General features: G+C 39.2%; 1 protein-coding gene across 2 annotated transcripts in view; it reads right to left on the reverse strand.

The window, feature by feature from the left end:
* Window positions 1-18,245, reverse strand: part of dom (domino helicase) — a 479,765-nt gene that overhangs the window by 359,417 nt on the left and 102,103 nt on the right. For both annotated transcript variants that reach the window (XM_070088057.1, XM_070088056.1), the window contains exon 9: window positions 6,824-6,901. In XM_070088057.1, the coding sequence (XP_069944158.1) occupies window positions 6,824-6,901 (78 nt within the window). The remainder of the gene's footprint in view (window positions 1-6,823; window positions 6,902-18,245) is intronic.

Raw genomic sequence — 18,245 nt, forward strand, 5'->3', positions numbered from 1 at the left:
TAAAAGTTTCTCCTACTTTAGCATTCAGGTCCCCTACCACAATTACTCTCTCACTTGGTTCAAAGGCTCCTATACATTCACTTAACATCTCCCAAAATCTCTCTCTCTCCTCTGCATTCCTCTCTTCTCCAGGTGCATACACGCTTATTATGACCCACTTCTCGCATCGAACCTTTACTTTAATCCACATAATTCTTGAATTTACACATTCATATTCTCTTTTCTCCTTCCATAACTGATCATTTAACATTACTGCTACCCCTTCCTTTGCTCTAACTCTCTCAGATACTCCAGATTTAATCCCATTTATTTCCCCCCACTGAAACTCTCCTACCCCCTTCAGCTTTGTTTCGCTTAGGGCCAGGACATCCAACTTCTTTTCATTCATAACATCAGCAATCATCTGTTCCTTGTCATCCGCACTACATCCACGCACATTTAAGCATCCCAGTTTTATAAAGTTTTTCTTCTCTTTTTTAGTAAATGTCTACAGGAGAAGGGGTTACTAGCCCATTGCTCCCGGCATTTTAGTCGTCTCATACGACACGCATGGCTTACGGAGGAAAGATTCTTTTCCACTTCCCCATGGACAATAGAAGAAATAAAGAAGAACAAGAGCTATTTAGAAAAAGGAGAAAAACCTAGATGTATGTATATATATATGCATGTGCGTGTCTGTGAAGTGTGACCAAAGTGTAAGTAGGAGTAGCAACTGAATGTATGTACTAATAATAATAATATTATTAAACTATAATATAATATGGTGTTTACTCATTACTTACCTTAAAATATCTGTAGTCTTAATGTAGAGTGAGAGGCGAGTAAACAAGATTAAATGAATAAACGAGAGAGAGAATGACAGTGTAGAAGGTTAGCGAGTTTTGTAAACAAACTAGTTGTTGTTGCCAGCCTGGACACGAATGGTTTTTTGTTCACTCTGTCAAGCTGACTGGAAAAACATCTCATATTTATGTTAATTTATATGTTACATAGCGTGTTTATTAAATAATTTTGAAAAAAAAATCATAGATTAAGCAAAATGTCTATATTAACGTTTTATACACATTTAATGTGGCTCAGAGTGATTATTATTTTGTTATTATTATCATTATTAACCCGTTGACCGTTGCAACCCCAAATCCTGAGGTGTCTCCTGGTGTCGAAAATTTTTTGAAAAAAAAAAAAAAAAAAAACTTATGAAATGATAGAAAATCTTTTCCCGATGGTAATGATACCAAACGAACGAAATTTGATAGAAAACTTACGGAATTACGCTCTCGTGAAGTTAGTGACCTCGGTGATATTTACGAATCGGCGATTTCGCCCAATTTGAGCCCTATTTTCAGCTCATTCCATTGTTTCAGTCGAACAAACTCATAGCTGTTTCTTTAGAACTCCCTTTGTTCTATCGACTGAGTACAAGAAACTGCCCATTTACCGATTTCAACTACCCAGTAACGTGGTCAGAAATTTGCAATTTGGCCGATTTCATGCAAATTAAAAAATATACCAATTTCAAAATAGGGTCCAAAATGAACAATGCAGACATCCCTGGCTCTAAAATGACATTTTCTTTGTTCATCAGTCATGTCTCCAGGTCCCTTTGATATTACTCTTGCTTTCTATTTTGAATTTTTATTCAAGCAAAAAATAGAAAATTTACTGTTATGCAGACTACTGCAATATTGTAATTGTATAAATCATGTCAACCCATTCATGACTGCATCATAGAATGGCTAGTTAGACATTTTATTGGACAATGACATCATTTGTTTACTCTTGAACATCGGCAGAAATCAAACATTTCCCCTACTTTGAGCTCCATTTCAAGGTCCTTTTCATAGTAAAACCAATCAAAATTGCCTCTATTTCTATAATATGTTTTCCATTCTGTCAAATCAGACCAAAAAAACGAAAATACAATCATAAATACTATACGAAAATACACCACAACGTCAGTGTTTTAATCCAAAAACACAGTTGGAGTTTTTCTTTTCTCATTATGCAATGCGTGCTGCAGGATTTTTTTTCATATGGTGCACACAGACCACGTCAAACATTTTGGTTCGTAAGACGTATATATATGACTGAAACAGTCAAAGGGTTAATATAGCATCTTCAAGACCAATTACACACTCTTAATGATTTTAATGTGTACCTGCACACCAGCACAGGTACAAGATGTGGAGTTTAAAGTAGTTAAGTTCATATTTTATTCATTCTAGAGCGTATATCAGGTTTTTATATTATTTATATTGTTTATTATGTCATATTAGATGAATTGTGATAGATAAATAAGCTGTATAGCGATATTAGCATCATATTGAAGATGAGACAACTCTGCTTCGTGTGTAATACCTGTTGGTTCATGGGCGGCCCAGCCCAGCTGCCAGATGTATGGTCGTAAGTCGAGTGGACATACGTCGAGCAGGTCCTAAGTTGGATGGAAGGTGTATTTCTTATTCATAATTTTTTTTTTTTTTCAACAAGTCGGCCATCTCCCACCGAGGCAGGGTGACCCAAAAAAGAAAGAAAATCCCCAAAAAGAAAATACTTTCATCATTCAACACTTTCACCACACTCGCACATTATCACTGTTTTTGCAGAGGTGCTCAGAATACAACAGTCTAGAAGCATACACATATAAAGATACACAACATATCCCTCCAAACTGCCAATATCCCAAACCCCTCCTTTCAAGTGCAGGCATTGTACTTCCCATTTCCTGGACTCAAGTCCGACTATATGAAAATAACCGGTTTCCCTGAATCCCTTCACTAAATATTACCCTGCTCACACTCCAACAGATTGTCAGGTCCCAAGTACCATTCGTCTCAATTCACTCCTATCTAACACGCTGACGCACACTTGCTGGAAGTCCAAGCCCCTTGCCCACAAAACCTCCTTTACCCCCTCTCTCCAACCCTTTCGAGGACGACCCCTACCCCGCCTTCCTTCCCCTATAGATTTATATGCTTTCCATGTCATTCTACTTTGATCCAATCTCTCTAAATGACCAAACCACCTCAACAACCCCTCTTCTGCCCTCTGACTAATACTTTTATTAACTCCACACCTTTTCCTAATTTCCACACTCCGAATTTTCTGCATAATATTTACACCACACATTGCCCTTAAACAGGACATCTCCACTGCCTCCAACCGTCTCCTCGCTGCTGCATTTACCACCCAAGCTTCACACCCATATAAGAGTGTTGGTACTACTATACTTTCATACATTCCCTTCTTTGCCTCCATAGATAACGTTTTTTGACTCCACATATACCTCAATGCACCACTCACCTTTTTTCCCTCATCAATTCTATGATTAACCTCATCCTTCATAAATCCATCTGCTGACACGTCAACTCCCAAGTATCTGAAAACATACACTTCTTCCATACTCCTCCTCCCCAATTTGATATCCAATTTTTCTTTATCTAAATCATTTGACACCCTCATCACCTTACTCTTTTCTATGTTCACTTTCAACTTTCTACCTTTACACACATTCCCAAACTCATCCACTAACCTTTGCAATTTTTCTTTAGAATCTCCCATAAGCACAGTATCATCAGCAAAAAGTAACTGTGTCAATTCCCATTTTGAATTTGATTCCCCATAATTTAATCCCACCCCTCTCCCGAACACCCTAGCATTTACTTCCTTTACAACCCCATCTATAAATATATTAAACAACCATGGTGACATTACACATCCCTGTCTAAGACCTACTTTTACCGGGAAGAAGTCTCCCTCTCTTCTACACACCCTAACCTGAGCCTCACTATCCTCATAAAAACTCTTTACAGCATTTAATAACTTACCACCTATTCCATATACTTGCAACATCTGCCACATTGCTCCTCTATCCACTCTATCATATGCCTTTTCTAAACCCATAAATGCAATAAAAACTTCCCTACCTTTATCTAAATACTGTTCACATATATGCTTCAATGTAAACACTTGATCTACACATCCCCTACCCACTCTGAAACCTCCTTGCTCATCCGCAATCCTACATTCTGTCTTACCTCTAATTCTTTCAATTATAACCCTACCGTACACTTTTCCTGGTATACTCAGTAAGCTTATTCCTCTATAATTTTTACAGTCTCTTTTGTCCCCTTTCCCTTTAAAGGGACTATACATGCTCTCCGCCAATCCCTATTTACCTTCCCCTCTTTCATACATTTATTAAACAAAAGTACCAACCACTCCAACACTATATCCCCCCCTGCTTTTAACATTTCTGTCATGATCCCATCAGTTCCAGCTGCTTTACCCCCTTTCATTTTACGTAATGCCTCACGTACCTCCCCCACACTTACATTCTGCTCTTCTTCACTCCTAAAAGATGGTATACCTCCCTGACCAGTGCATGAAATTACTGCCTCTGTTTCTTCCTTAACATTTAAAAGTTCCTCAAAATATTCTCACCATCTACCTAATACCTCCATCTCCCCATCTACTAACTCCCCTACTCTGTTTTTAAATGACAAATCCATACTTTCCCTAGGCTTTCTTAACTTGTTTAACTCACTCCAAAATTTTTTCTTATTTTCATTAAAATTTCTTGACAGTGCCTCTCCCATTCTATCATCTGCTCTCCTTTTGCACTCTCTCACCACTCTCTTTACCTTTCTTTTACTCTTCATATACTCTGCTCTTCTTATAACACTTCTGCTTTGTAAAAACCTCTCATAAGCTACCTTTTTCTCTTTTATCACACCCTTTACTTCATCATTCCACCAATCACTCCTCTTTCCTCCTGCCCCCACCCTCCTATAACCACAAACTTCTGCCCCACATTCTAATACTGCATTTTTAAAACTATTCCAACCCTCTTCAACCCCCCCACTACTCATCTTTGCACTAGCCCACCTTTCTGCCAATAGTCGCTTATATCTCACCCGAACTTCCTCCTCCCTTAGTTTATACACTTTCACCTCCCTCTTACTTGTTGTTGCCACCTTCCTCTTTTCCCATCTACCTCTTACTCTAACTGTAGCTACAACTAAATAATGATCCGATATATCAGTTGCCCCTCTATAAACATGCGCATCCTGGAGCCTACCCATCAACCTTTTATCCATCAATACATAATCTAATAAACTACTTTCATTACGTGCTACATCATACCTTGTATATTTATTTATCCTCTTTTTCATAAAATATGTATTACTTATTACCAAATCTCTTTCTACACATAGCTCAATTAAAGGCTCCCCATTTACATTTACCCCTGGCACCCCAAATTTACCTACTACTCCCTCCATAACATTTTTACCCACTTTAGCATTGAAATCCCCAACCACCATTACTCTCACACTTGATTTAAAACTCCCCACGCATTCACTCAACATTTCCCAAAATCTCTCTCTCTCTCCTCTACACTTCTCTCTTCTCCAGGTGCATACACGCTTATTGTAACCCACTTTTCACATCCAATCTTTATTTTACTCCACATAATCCTTGAATTAATACATTTCTAGGCCTTCTTTTCCTGCCATAGCTTATCCTTCAACATTATTGCTACTCCTTCTTTAGCTCTAACTCTGTTTGAAACCCCTGACCTAATCCCATTTATTCCTCTCCATTGAAACTCTCCCACCCCCTTCAGCTTTGTTTCACTTAAAGCCAGGACATCCAGCTTCTTCTCATTCATAACATCCACAATCATCTCTTTATCATTTGCACAACATCCACACACATTCAGACTTCCCACTTTGACAATTTTCTTCTTCTTATTCTTTTTAGTAATCTTTACAGGAAAAGGGGTTACTAGCCCATTGTTCCCGGAATTTTAGTTGACTTTTACAACACGCATGTCTTACGGAGGAAATATTCTTATTCCACTTCCCCATATATTGTTTGTGGATTGTGGTGGTGGCAGAAGCCTCCTCCACCACTAATATGTATGGCTTCTCTCAGTGGCCCTTATAAACCCAACAACAACACTTCCAGCACTTTCTCCTCACATACATTATGACATATTTTATTAATTCTAGAGTATATGTCATGTTTCTATGTTATTAATATTGTTTATTATGTCATATTAGACAAATTGTGATAGATAAATAAGCCGCAGAGTTGATAATAGTGTCATATTGAAGTACTATTCTGTCAAGCCTCCTGACAGCAGGAACGGATTAATTGGATTTCCATCATTTCTTACAGGGAAAATTAAATCGGATAACGATAAAATCAGTTAAGGACACGCTCTCTGGAACGGATTAAAATCGTTAACTGAGGGTCCACTGTATAATATTACTGAGTGACTGGCAGTCGGCGATGTTGCCATAACTGGTTCACTTTCTGTCAGCTTCACACCTGTATGTCTCGGTAAGTATTGATCGCAAAATTTTTTTCTTCTATAACACTTAGAAAAATATTCTTAAGATTCTGGTAAAAAAAAATTTTTTTCGAAAATTTTTGGGACCCCAGAACGAGTTCAGGATAAAGGGGTCTTGACCCTGAAAGTGTCAAGATGTACTACAGTATGGCAATTGCAAGCCAAGGAACCATCTTCATGAATCATAAGATAAAATATTTGAGCTTAGGATCTGCAAACCAACCCACATATAAGTACATAAATACATAGTAAAAAAACACTACACGGAAATTGTGAAAGCATAACTGGTGGACATTATAATACAATCCTAGACTACTGTATATTTTATATATAATCTTGAGGGAGTTAAGTAGCTGTCTTGTGCTCTCTTCTCTTCCTCTTCTGCCTCCCTTCACATGCAAAATAAAAACAAACTGGCACTAGTCACACTTTGTAAGAGGTACACAAGCACATAGGAAAACTAACTTGGGTAGGGGCAGCAGGTGAAGGAATGCGAACTGCTGCAGTAGCTGCTGCTGTTTGATTGTTAGCAGTAGACAGAACCTGAAGATAATCAAGAACTTCATGAAAACACACAACAGTGATATAAATTAATGTGATTCTAGGATGCAATAAAAAATGATCAAATACAGCCAAAGAAATAACTCAAAATGAGGTAACAGCTACTACTATTAACCCTTTGACTGTCGAAACCCCAAATTCTGAAGTGTCTCCTGGTGTCAAAAAATATTCGAAAAAAAAAAAAAATCTTATGAAAATGTTAAGATTATTTTTCTGATTGTTGTAAGCCCAAACTAATTTTTTTGCCATCAGTACTTACCAAGATATAGAGGCGTAAATTCGGCAGAAAATGAGCCGCGTATGGCAACAGCGGCGAATGCCACTCACCCGGTAAACTTTGTTTTACTTCCATTCGAAGGTATCTTGCTTTATCCACTACTTTATTTTTCAGGTATCTTATGTGGCCTGTGAGACCAAAGTAAGGTGCAATATACATATAGTAAACACTTGTTGTACACAACACAATAAGCACACAAACATAATTATCAATATATTGTTTACAAAACTTGTTTACACAAACAATACAAAAATTTTTTTATTACTATTGTCCTATAATATATATATATATACAAATGTACAGTCACTGGACATGTTTCTAGAAGTTCTGCAGTTTGTGGAACTCTTTGAAACATGGTTTCATACACAATGGTGTTTTACACTTCTCGCACATAAAACGAGTGTGTCTGCATTTTTGTGGGCATTTTTTTTCTATGTGCACAGACAAAACACCTCATCTGAGCAGTTTTCATCCTAGTAGTAGCAGACAGTTGTGTTAGGTAGTTATCCTAGGTAAATGTGTCATCATTCCTTCCTACCTACCTTCCTTTGTCTTCATTCTTTCTTTATTTATTCATTCCTTCCTTCCTTCTGGTTTCTATGATATTTATACACATATATAGTCACTGGACACTTTCATATAACTGCTATTATCTTCAGTCAGCTTGTGTTGTGTGTGTGTGTGTGTGGACTTCTGAATGTGCTGAGTAGCTGTCAAAATGAAATATTGTATCATTACTCACTCCCCATACCGAGTGTCAAAACAATGGGGTCGGATGCTTGCTTCCCCTCAATCCTACATAATAATCTTTCTCCTTCATTCTCCTTCATTTTTCTGGTATCCTGGGCAATGCTTTTGGTCACAAACTCCTCAAAACCATGAAACTGATCTTCACCGACACTTCCATCTGTACTAGAGCATCACTTGGGAAGAGAAGAGTCAAAGATTTGCTGGGGAGTCAAATATTTCTTACTGATAGGCATGATGAACAAGGACTAATTATCTTTCTCCTTCATTCTCTCTAATTTTCCTTCATTCTTCATTCTCCTTCATTTTTCTGGTATCCTGGGCAATGTTTTTGGTCACAAACTCCTCAAAACCATGATAATGATCTTCACCAACACTTCCGTCTGTGTTAGAGCATCACTTGGGAAGAGAAGAGTCTAAGATTTGCCAGGGAGCTAGATATTTCTTACTGCTAGGCATGATGAACAAGGACTACTGAAATGGCATTCCCACATTGCACCACTGGCCCCCTGATTTTTTTTATATGGTGCACACTGACAATGGAGACCCATTGTCTCACATGTGGGCCTACCAGCTTTCTCCTGCTTGATTTGAAGCTGCTAGAATTTTGGCATATTAAAACGTCAAAAACGGTGGCTCGTAAGACATACATATATGACTGAAACAGTCAAAGGGTTAAGGACATCAAAATGGGAAAGTGAGTGATAAAGCACTTAGATGTACAATGTATGTCAAATCTGCTCGATAGCAGAGGTTGCAAGATTCTGTGTGAGGCACAAATATGCTCACACCTTGAGTATGCTCCACTTTCTTGGATTCCCTGTCACCAATGTCTCATCTGTGACTTTATGACAGAAAAGAGAACAGAGCAAGATGCTTCATCTCTTGTCTGGACCATGCCTGGACAGACCTGTCATTTCAGTAGAGCCTTCAACACCAGAGGGATGTGGGTGGCCAAACTGTTAAGTACAAGGCCAACACTTGGCTCCACTCTGCACACAGCAAGAAGTGAGCTTCTACACAATAAGACAGGCAGCAAACAGCAACTACACTAACTGTACCCTTCTCCAGATCACTTCATTTGAGATCATTTATTCCTAAGATGACTCGAGTCTGGAACATGTTCGTGCAGCATAATGACATAAATGAAATAAATCTTGATGACCAAATAAAATTGCTGGCCAACAGATGGCTCCAACTTCATCCTGTTCCCTATTGGTACATTTTTTTTTTCAACACATCAGCCGTCTCCCACAAAAGCAGGGTGATCCAAAAAAGAAAGGAACACTTTCACCATCATTCACACATAATCACTGTCTTTGCAGAGGTGCCCAGATAAGACCGTTAAGACGTCACTTCAAACAGCCAATATCCCAAACCCCTCCAATAAAGTGCAGGCATTGTACTTCCTACCTCCAGTACTCAAGTCTGGCTAACCAATTTACCTGAATTCCCTCACAAAATATTGCCCTGCTCACACTCCAACAGCTCGTCAGGTCCCACAAACTATTCATCTCCATTCACTCCTATCTAACACACTCACACATGCCTGCTACATGTCCAGGTCCCTTACACAGAAAACCTCTTTTACCCCCTCCCTCCATCCTTTCCTAGGATGACCCCTATCCTCCCCTCCCCTCCGCTACAGATTTATATACGTACCCTCCAAGTCATTCTATTTTCCTTTATCCTCTCTAAATGACCAAACCACCTTAATAACACCTCTTCAGCCCTCTGAATAATACGTTTTCTAACTCCACATCTCCTAATTTCCACACAACAAATTCCTTGCATAATATTTACACCACACACTGCCTTTAGACACGACATCTCCACTACCTCCAGCCTCCTCAAATTAGTATATCTCATAAAAAAAATACTTTCAAACAAGCCAAGGTAGGTTGCAACTCTTTGCTTGTAAATAAAGGTAGCAACTTTAACCTAACCTTTTAAAACCATATAAAAAAAAAAAAAACCTAGGTAGTATGTTGGTAGACAGCAACCGCTCAGGGAGGTACTACCGTCCTGCCAAGTGAGTGTAAAACGAAAGCCTGTAATTGTTATACATGATGGTAGGATTGCTGGTGTCTATTTTTCTGTTTCGTAAACATGCAAGATTTCAGGTGTCTTGATACTTCTTCTTACACTTAGGTCACACTACACATACATGTACAAGCATATACGTATATATATGTACACACCCCTCTGGGTTTTCTTCTATTATCTTACTAGTTCTTGTTCTTGTTTATTTCCTGTTCTCTCCATGGGGAAGTGGAACAGAATTCTTCCTCCGTAAGCTATGCATGTTGCAAGGGGCTAGTAACCCCTTCTCCTGTATATATTACTAAATGTAAAAGGAGAAGCTCTCGTTTTTCCTTTTGGGCCACCCCGCCTTGGTGGGATACGGCTGGTGTGGAAGAAGAAGAAGAAGAAGAAGAAGAAGAAGAAGAAGAAGAAGAAGAAGAAGAAGAAGAAGAAGAAGAAGAAGAAGAAGAAGAAGAAGAAGAAGAAGAAGAAGAAGAAGAAGAAGAAGAAGAAGAAGAAGAAGAAGAAGAAGAAGAAGAAGAAGAAGAAGAAGAAGAAGAAGAAGAAGAAGAAGAAGAAGAAGAAGAAGAAGAAGAAGAAGAAGAAGAAGAAGAAGAAGAAGAAGAAGAAGAAGAAGAAGAAGAAGAAGAAGAAGAAGAAGAAGAAGAAGAAGAAGAAGAAGAAGAAGAAGAAGAAGAAGAAGAAGAAGAAGAAGAAGAAGAAGAAGAAGAAGAAGAAGAAGAAGAAGAAGAAGAAGAAGAAGAAGAAGAAGAAGAAGAAGAAGAAGAAGAAGAAGAAGAAGAAGAAGAAGAAGAAGAAGGAGTGGTGACCCAAAGAAAGGAAACACATTCATTCAATTACTGTAATGCTTGAAATGTGCTGACATTACATTTAGATTGCCCCCTGACTGCAACCTTACCACCCCTCCATCAGTGTGTGGGCACAGCCCTTCCCTCCTCCAGGACTCAAGTCCAGTGAACTAGTTTCCCCTGAATTCCATAATAAACCTTACCATGCTCACACTCCATCAACAGATCCATTAAAACCACTTAGTCTCCATGCACTCACACAGCCTGCTGGATGCTCAAGAAATGGGGAAGGTGGGGAAGATAGGCAGTTAACCCCTTCAGGGTCCAAGGCCAAAATCTGAAGTGGTGCCCCAGTGTCCAAGAATTTAAAAAAAAAAAAATTAGTTATTTTTTCTTATGAAATGCTTGAGAATCTTTTTGTGAAGGTAATAAAACAAAAAGTACGAAATTTGATGGAAAACTGACGAAATTATGCTCTCGCGAATTTTGATGTGTCAGCGATATTTACGAATCGGCAATTTTGCCGACTTCGACTCCCATTTTAGGCCAATTACATTATTCCAGCCGACCAAATTCTCAGCTATTTCACTAGTATTACTTCTATTCTATCGATTGAGCACAAGAAATCGCCAAGTCAACTGTTTCAACGACAAAATAAAGTGATCGGAAATTGTTAATTTGGCCAATTTAACACAAAGTTCAAAATATTCCAATTTCAAAATAGGGTCCAGAATGAACAATGTAGGCATTCCTGGCACTAAACTAACATTTCCTCTGTTCATTAGTTATGTTTTGAGGCTTTACAAATAAATTCCATTTTGATTTTTTATTCACATAATGAATTTTTATTCACACCAAAAAATAGAAGATTTACTGTTATGCAATACTGTAATAATTGTATAAATATCATCACCATATTTGTGAATGTATATTAGACCCACCAGCTGACGTGTATTAGACGTGTGAGGTCGTTTGTTTACTCTTGAATATCGGCAAAAATTTAACATTTCTGCTACTTTGAGCTCAGTTTCAAGCCATTTCCAGTGCTAAAACCAATCAAAATCATCTCTATTTCTGTAATATGTCTTCCATTCTATCAAATGAGACCACGAAATCGCAAATACAACTATAAAAAACATACGAAAAAACACTGCAAAGTTGCTGTTTTAATCGAAAAATCATGATTTCATTTTTTTTCTCTCATTATACACAGTGTGCTGCAGGATCTGTTTTATGTGGTGCACACATACCACATAGATGTATTCTCTCATATCTAGGCCCAAATGTACCACTCACAGTTTATCAGAGTGAGCTGAGCTCATGGCGTAGATCTACGGTTTGGACCCTGAACGTAAAGCCGTAGATCTATGGGACGGACCCTGAAAGGGTTAACCCTTTCAGGGTTGGTGCCGTATGGCTTACGTGCCAGGGTTGGTGCCGTACTAGTACGAGTAAATTCTAGCAGCCTCAAATTAAGAAGGAAACAGCTGGTACGCCTAGATGTGAGAGAATGGGTTTCTATGGTCAGTGTGCGTGGTACAAAACAAATCAGGGACCCAGTGGTGCATTGTGGGAGAGCCATTTTATTATACCTTGCTCACCATGTCTAGCGCTAAGAAACTCCCTACTCCTTGGCTAATTGGGGCTCTTTTGTTCCCAAGTGACAGTTCAAACACAGGTGGAAGTGTCAGTAAAGATGAATTTCATGGTTTTGAGGAGTTTGTGACTGAAAGCAATGCCCAGGAAACCTGAAGGAAGGAAGGAAGGTAGGAAGAAAGGGAGGAAGACAGGAAGGAAAGAAGAAAGGAAGAGATGAGAAGAAGGAAGGAAGGAAGGAGAAGGAAGGAAGGAGAAGGAAGGAAGGAAGGAAGGAAGGAAGGAAGGAAGGAGGGAAGGAGGGAGGGAGGAAGGGAAGGAGGGGAGGAAGGAGGGAGGAGGGAGGAGGGAGGAGGGAGGGAGGGAGGGAGGGAGGAAGGAAAGAAGGAAGATAGGAAGGAAGGAAGGAAGGAAGGAAGGAAGGAAGGAAGGAAGGAAGGAAGGAAGGAAGGAAGGGAAGGAAGGAAGGAAGGAAGGAAGGAAGGAAGGAAGGAAGGAAGGAAGGGAGGGAGGGAGGGAGGGAGGGAGGGAGGGAGGGAGGGAGGGAAGGAAGGAGACCATCAACCTAGGATAACCCAAAAAATTCAGACAGTGACTTATTTCCATGTGGGTTGGTGGGGTGGGGAGGAAGTTGACAGGCAGTGAGGGTGGTGAGTGATGGTCTTATTTGTCATTGTGACACTAATTACACTGGTGACTCAGCATATTTACAAGTCCACCCCCACACAACAACTACGAGCTTTACAGAAGCTGTAGTGGTTCCAGGAAGTGTCCAGTGACTGTGTGTGTACATATGTGATAGAAAAATAGTAATAAACAACATTTTTTATTGTTGGTTTGTGTAAACATGTTTTGTAAACAATATAATGACTGTTTGTGTGGTTATTGTGTAGCATACAATGAGTGAATATACATTAAATATACCTTATATTGGTCTCACAGGCCATAAAATTACTTGAATGAAGAAAAAAAGGCAGGAAGAAGTAAGCAAGCAAGGAAGGAGGGAAGGCAGGTAGGTAGGATGAGATGAGAGGAAGGAAGGAGGGAAAATAGGTAGAAAGACATGAGAAAAAGGAAGGAAGGAAGGAGGGAAGGTAGGTAGGAAGAGATGAGAGGATGGAAGGAAGGAAAGAAGGAAGGAAAGAAGGAAGGTAGGTTTGTTGGGAGGAAGGAATGTGTTGTGGAAGGCAGTGAGGTTAGTGAGTGGTGGTATGATGCATCATTGTGACACAAGACACACCGGTGACTCAGCATATTTACAAGTCCACCCCCACACAGCTACAAGTTTTCAGAACCTCTTGTAGTTATAGGAACCTGTCCAGTGACTCTATATGTGTGTGTGTGTATATATATATATATATATATATATATATATATATATTGTGCCTATATATATATAAACCTTTATATGGTATATATATATATATATATATGATAGAAAAATACAGAGGTCCAGTGACTCTCATATTTACAAGAAGAAGGGAAGTCCCCAGAAAAGGACTCTACATATGGAAGCCCCTTCTAAACAGAAGAAGATAATGCTCTCTTCCCATAGTCATCAGGAACTTCTAAAAGTCCAGTGACTATGTGTGTAGTTTGTGTGTACTATAATTAACATTTTTTTGTGGTAAAAAAAATTTTTTTTCATACTTTTGGGTGTCTTGCACGGATTAATTTTATTTCCATTATTTCTTATGGGGAAAATTAATTCGCATAGCGAACATTTCGCATATCTTGCATATATGCGGGGGTCCACTGTATATATATATATATATATATATATATATATATATATATGATAGAAAAATAGTAATAAACAACATTTTTTATTGTTGGTTTGTGTAAACATGTTTTGTAAACAATATAATGACAGCAAAGTTTGTGCTGTTATTGTGTAGTATGCAATGAGTGAATATATACCAGATAGTCTTCATATTGGTCTCAGAGGCCATAAAGTTACTTGAAAAAATAAAATATTAAAAAATAAAAGAAAAAAAGAAAAAACAAAATAAACTATTACCGGGTACTGGTAGTTGGCGATGCTGCCATATGCAGTTCAATTTCTGTCAACTTCACGCCTCCATATCTCCGTAAGTACTGATCGCAATTTTTTTTTTTTTTGGCCTGTAATACTTACAAAAAAAAAACAACTATCATTTCATAAGAAAAATAATTCTTTTTTTTTTCCGAATATTTTTCGACCCTCAGAACAAGTTTGGGAGAGGGCCTGTCGACCCTAAAAGGGTTACACTTACCTTGGAGGAGATGTTAGTTTAATTAGTTAGTTTGATGGAGGAGATGCTGGAAGAGGTTTAGGGTGCTGGAAGATAGCAGGGCGGTGTATGTTGATTGGCCCGATACACATCCAACAACATTGGAGAGTTACTTTCGTGTCGTTTTTCTATTGCTTAACTTACTTGCTACACTGTTAATTCTACACTTTATCGCTGGCTGGCACTATAGCCTTTATCGATACATGCTGCTTTAGTATCGTACATATCGTAGAATCACTGAATCACTGCAGAAGGCACATTTTCCCCTCTCTCTTCCTTCTCCAATTTGGTACTTTGCTACAAGTTTTTTCTTGAATTCTATTGTGCTTCTTTCCTTCTTTACCACAGGGCTGGCACTAGAAGCTTTCTTTGGTCCCATGGTGGCTTATTTAGCAGTTACAATCGCTAAAAACAATGGAATAATATAAAATATATTGCATGTACATGTGGAATCGTCGTCCCTGGCTTGTAAACAATGGTACACTGGCTTTACATGGGCTCAGGCCGAGCAGACATGTTCAGGATGAATGTCCTTAACCCTTTGAGGGTTTTCGTCGTACTAGTACGTCTTACGCGTAGGGGTTTTTGTCGTACTAGTACGCATAAATTCTAGCGGCCTCAAATCTCACAGGAAAAGGCTGATAAGCCTAGATGTGAGAGAATGGGTCTGTGTGGTGGGTGTGCGCAGTAGGAAAAAAATCTGGGACCCAGTGGTGCATTGTGGGAATGCCATCATAGTACACAATTTCCACCGTGCCCTGTGGTAAGAAGTTCCTCACTCCTCGGCGAATTGGGACACTTTTGTTCCCCAGTGACAGTTCTAATACAGATGGAAGTGACAGTGAAGATGAGTTTCAAGGTTCTGGTGAGGTTTTGACCGAAACTAATGACCATAATATGGGTAATAGTGAGGAAAACCCAGACAACCCACAGCCTTCCACCTCTGGTGCTGGGCCGTCGTTCAGTTGTACCAGAATCAAAGAGGAAACTCCTATTTCCCAAAATCCCAGACTCAGATGTGAGCATTGGTGATGATAATGATAGTGATTATGAACTACAAGATCTTCAAACTTGTTCCAAGAATGGAGGAGGAGGAGGAGGAGGAGGCAGAGGAGGAGGAGGCAAGAGGAGGAGGAGGCAAGAGGAGGAGGAGGCAAGAGGAGGAGGAGGCAGAGGAGGAGGAGGAGGAGGAGGAGGAGGAAGAAGAAGAGGAGGAGGAGGAGGAGGAGGAAGAAGAGGAGGAGGAGGAAGAGGAGGAGGAGGAGGAGGAAGAAGAAGAATACGTAATGATAACAATAATACATAATAATAATACATAATAATAATAATACATAATAATAATAATAATAATAATAATAATAATAATACATAATAATAATAATAGGTAATAATAATAATATGTAATAATAAATGTTCACCCATGACAGTAACAAGATAAGGGGAGATAACATCTGATAAGTGCTGACGTTTGATGAGGGTAAATGAGGGTAGAGCTGATGCCAAAAGATGAGATGAACATCGCCCTCCCTTTGTTTTTGCTGGTATACTAACATTTCTGTCTGTCTATTTGCCTGTCTGTCAAGCTCCCTGTCTATCCATCTAGCTCTCTGTCTCAGAGAGCCACAAGACTGCGTCATCACTTTTACTCACATCTTCAAGCAGAGTATAGCACTTTGTCTGGGTTTCTTGGGTTATCCTAGGTAATTTATACCATGTATTCTTGTATTTATGTGTACCTGTGAGACAGAGATAGACAGACAGATAGAATGAGGGAGAAAGATAATTAGATAGAATGGAGGAGGGGAAGCAGCATCCGACCCCATTGTTTTGACAGGCCGAGGGGGAAAGAGTAATGAGCCAATATGTCACTTTGACAGCTGCGGACTCCTTGTAATTTACACTATGGACAAGGAGGAGAAGGAGTAGGGGGAAGAGGAAGAAGAGGAGGAGGAGGAAGAGGAGGAGGAGGAAGAGGAGGAGAAGGAAGAGGAAGAGTAGGAGGAAGAGGAATAAGAGGAAGAGGAGGAGGAAGAGGAATAGTACGAGGAAGATTAGGGGGAAGAGGAGGAAGAGGAAGAAGAGGAGAAGGAGGAAGAGTAGGAGGAAGAGGAAGAAGAGGAGGAGGAGGAAGAGGAGGAGGAGGAGGAAGAGGAGGAGGAGGAAGAGGAGGAGGAGGAAGAGGAAGAGTAGGAGGAAGAGGAAGAGGAGGAAGAGGAAGAGTATGAGGAAGAGTAGGGGGAAGAGGAGGAAGAGGAAGAAGAGGAGGAGGAGGGTGGAACACTAGTACACTGGTACTGGTACACTAACATTTCTGTCTGTCTATTTGTCTGTCTGTCAAGCTCCCTGTCTATCTGTCTATCCGTCTAGCTCTCTGTCTCAGAGAGCCACAAGACTGTGTCATCATTTTTACTCACATCTTCAAGCAGAGTATAGCACTTTGTCTGGATTTCTTGGGTTATCCTAGGTAATTTATACTATGTATACTTGTATTTATGTGTACCTGTGAGACAGAGATAGATAGACAGATAGAAAGAGAGAGACAGATTGAAAGAGATAGAATGAGGGAGAAAGATAAAACACCATTGTGTATGACACCATGTTTCAGAGTTCCACAAGCTGCACAACTAATAGGAATATGTTCAGTGACTGTATATTGGTATATATATTATAGAACAATAATAATAAACAATGTTTTGTATTGTTTGTTTTTGTAAACAAGTTTTGTAAACAATATATTGATAATTATGTTTGTGTGCTTATTGTGTTGTATACAACGAGTGTATATATGTACATTGCACCTTACTTTGGTCTCACAGGCCACATAAGTTATGTGAAAAAATAAAATAGTGAAAAAAACAACAAACCTTCAAATACAAGTAAACTAAAGTTTACCGGGTGAGCGGCAGTCGCCGCTGTTGCCATACGCGGCTCATTTTCTGCAAACTTCATGCATCCATATCTCCGTAAGTATTGATGGTAAATTTTTTTTGTTTATCCTATAATGTTTAGAAAAAAAAAAAACTATTTTTTCATAAGAAAAAATAATTTTTTTTTTTTTTGAAATTTGGCCGACCCTGAGAACGAGTTTCGGAGAGGGCCTGTCGACCCTCAAAGGGTTAACCAAGTTCTTGGGCATTAGTTGAGTCAATATTTTGAAGCAAAAACATGCCGCTATCCGATTTTGGCGTTGGCCAATGCCGTCGTTGCCCGAGGGTCCACTGTACTTTTGTATAGTATTTTTGGTTGTATTCTCATTTTCTTGGTCTCCTTTCATAAAATGGAAAACATATTAGAGAAATAGAGATGATTTTGATTAGTTTCACAATGAAAACGACTTGGAAATTGAGCTCAAAGTAGCGGAAACGTTCGATTTTTACCAATGTTCAAGAGTAAGTAAATCACACCACACGTCCAATACACGTCAACTGGGGAGTCTAATACAGTGGACCCCCGGTTCGCGATGCTATCGGTATCCGATAAATCCGGTAACCGATGCATTACATCGCCAAAAATTTGCCTCGGTTCCCGTTACAAAACCCGGTATGCGATGCGATTTGAACGAGACGTGTCCACGTGTGGCCTGAACTTCCCCGTGTGTA

The sequence above is a fragment of the Cherax quadricarinatus genome, chromosome 23 (assembly GCF_038502225.1).
Source record: "Cherax quadricarinatus isolate ZL_2023a chromosome 23, ASM3850222v1, whole genome shotgun sequence".
Classification (NCBI taxonomy): domain Eukaryota; kingdom Metazoa; phylum Arthropoda; class Malacostraca; order Decapoda; family Parastacidae; genus Cherax; species Cherax quadricarinatus.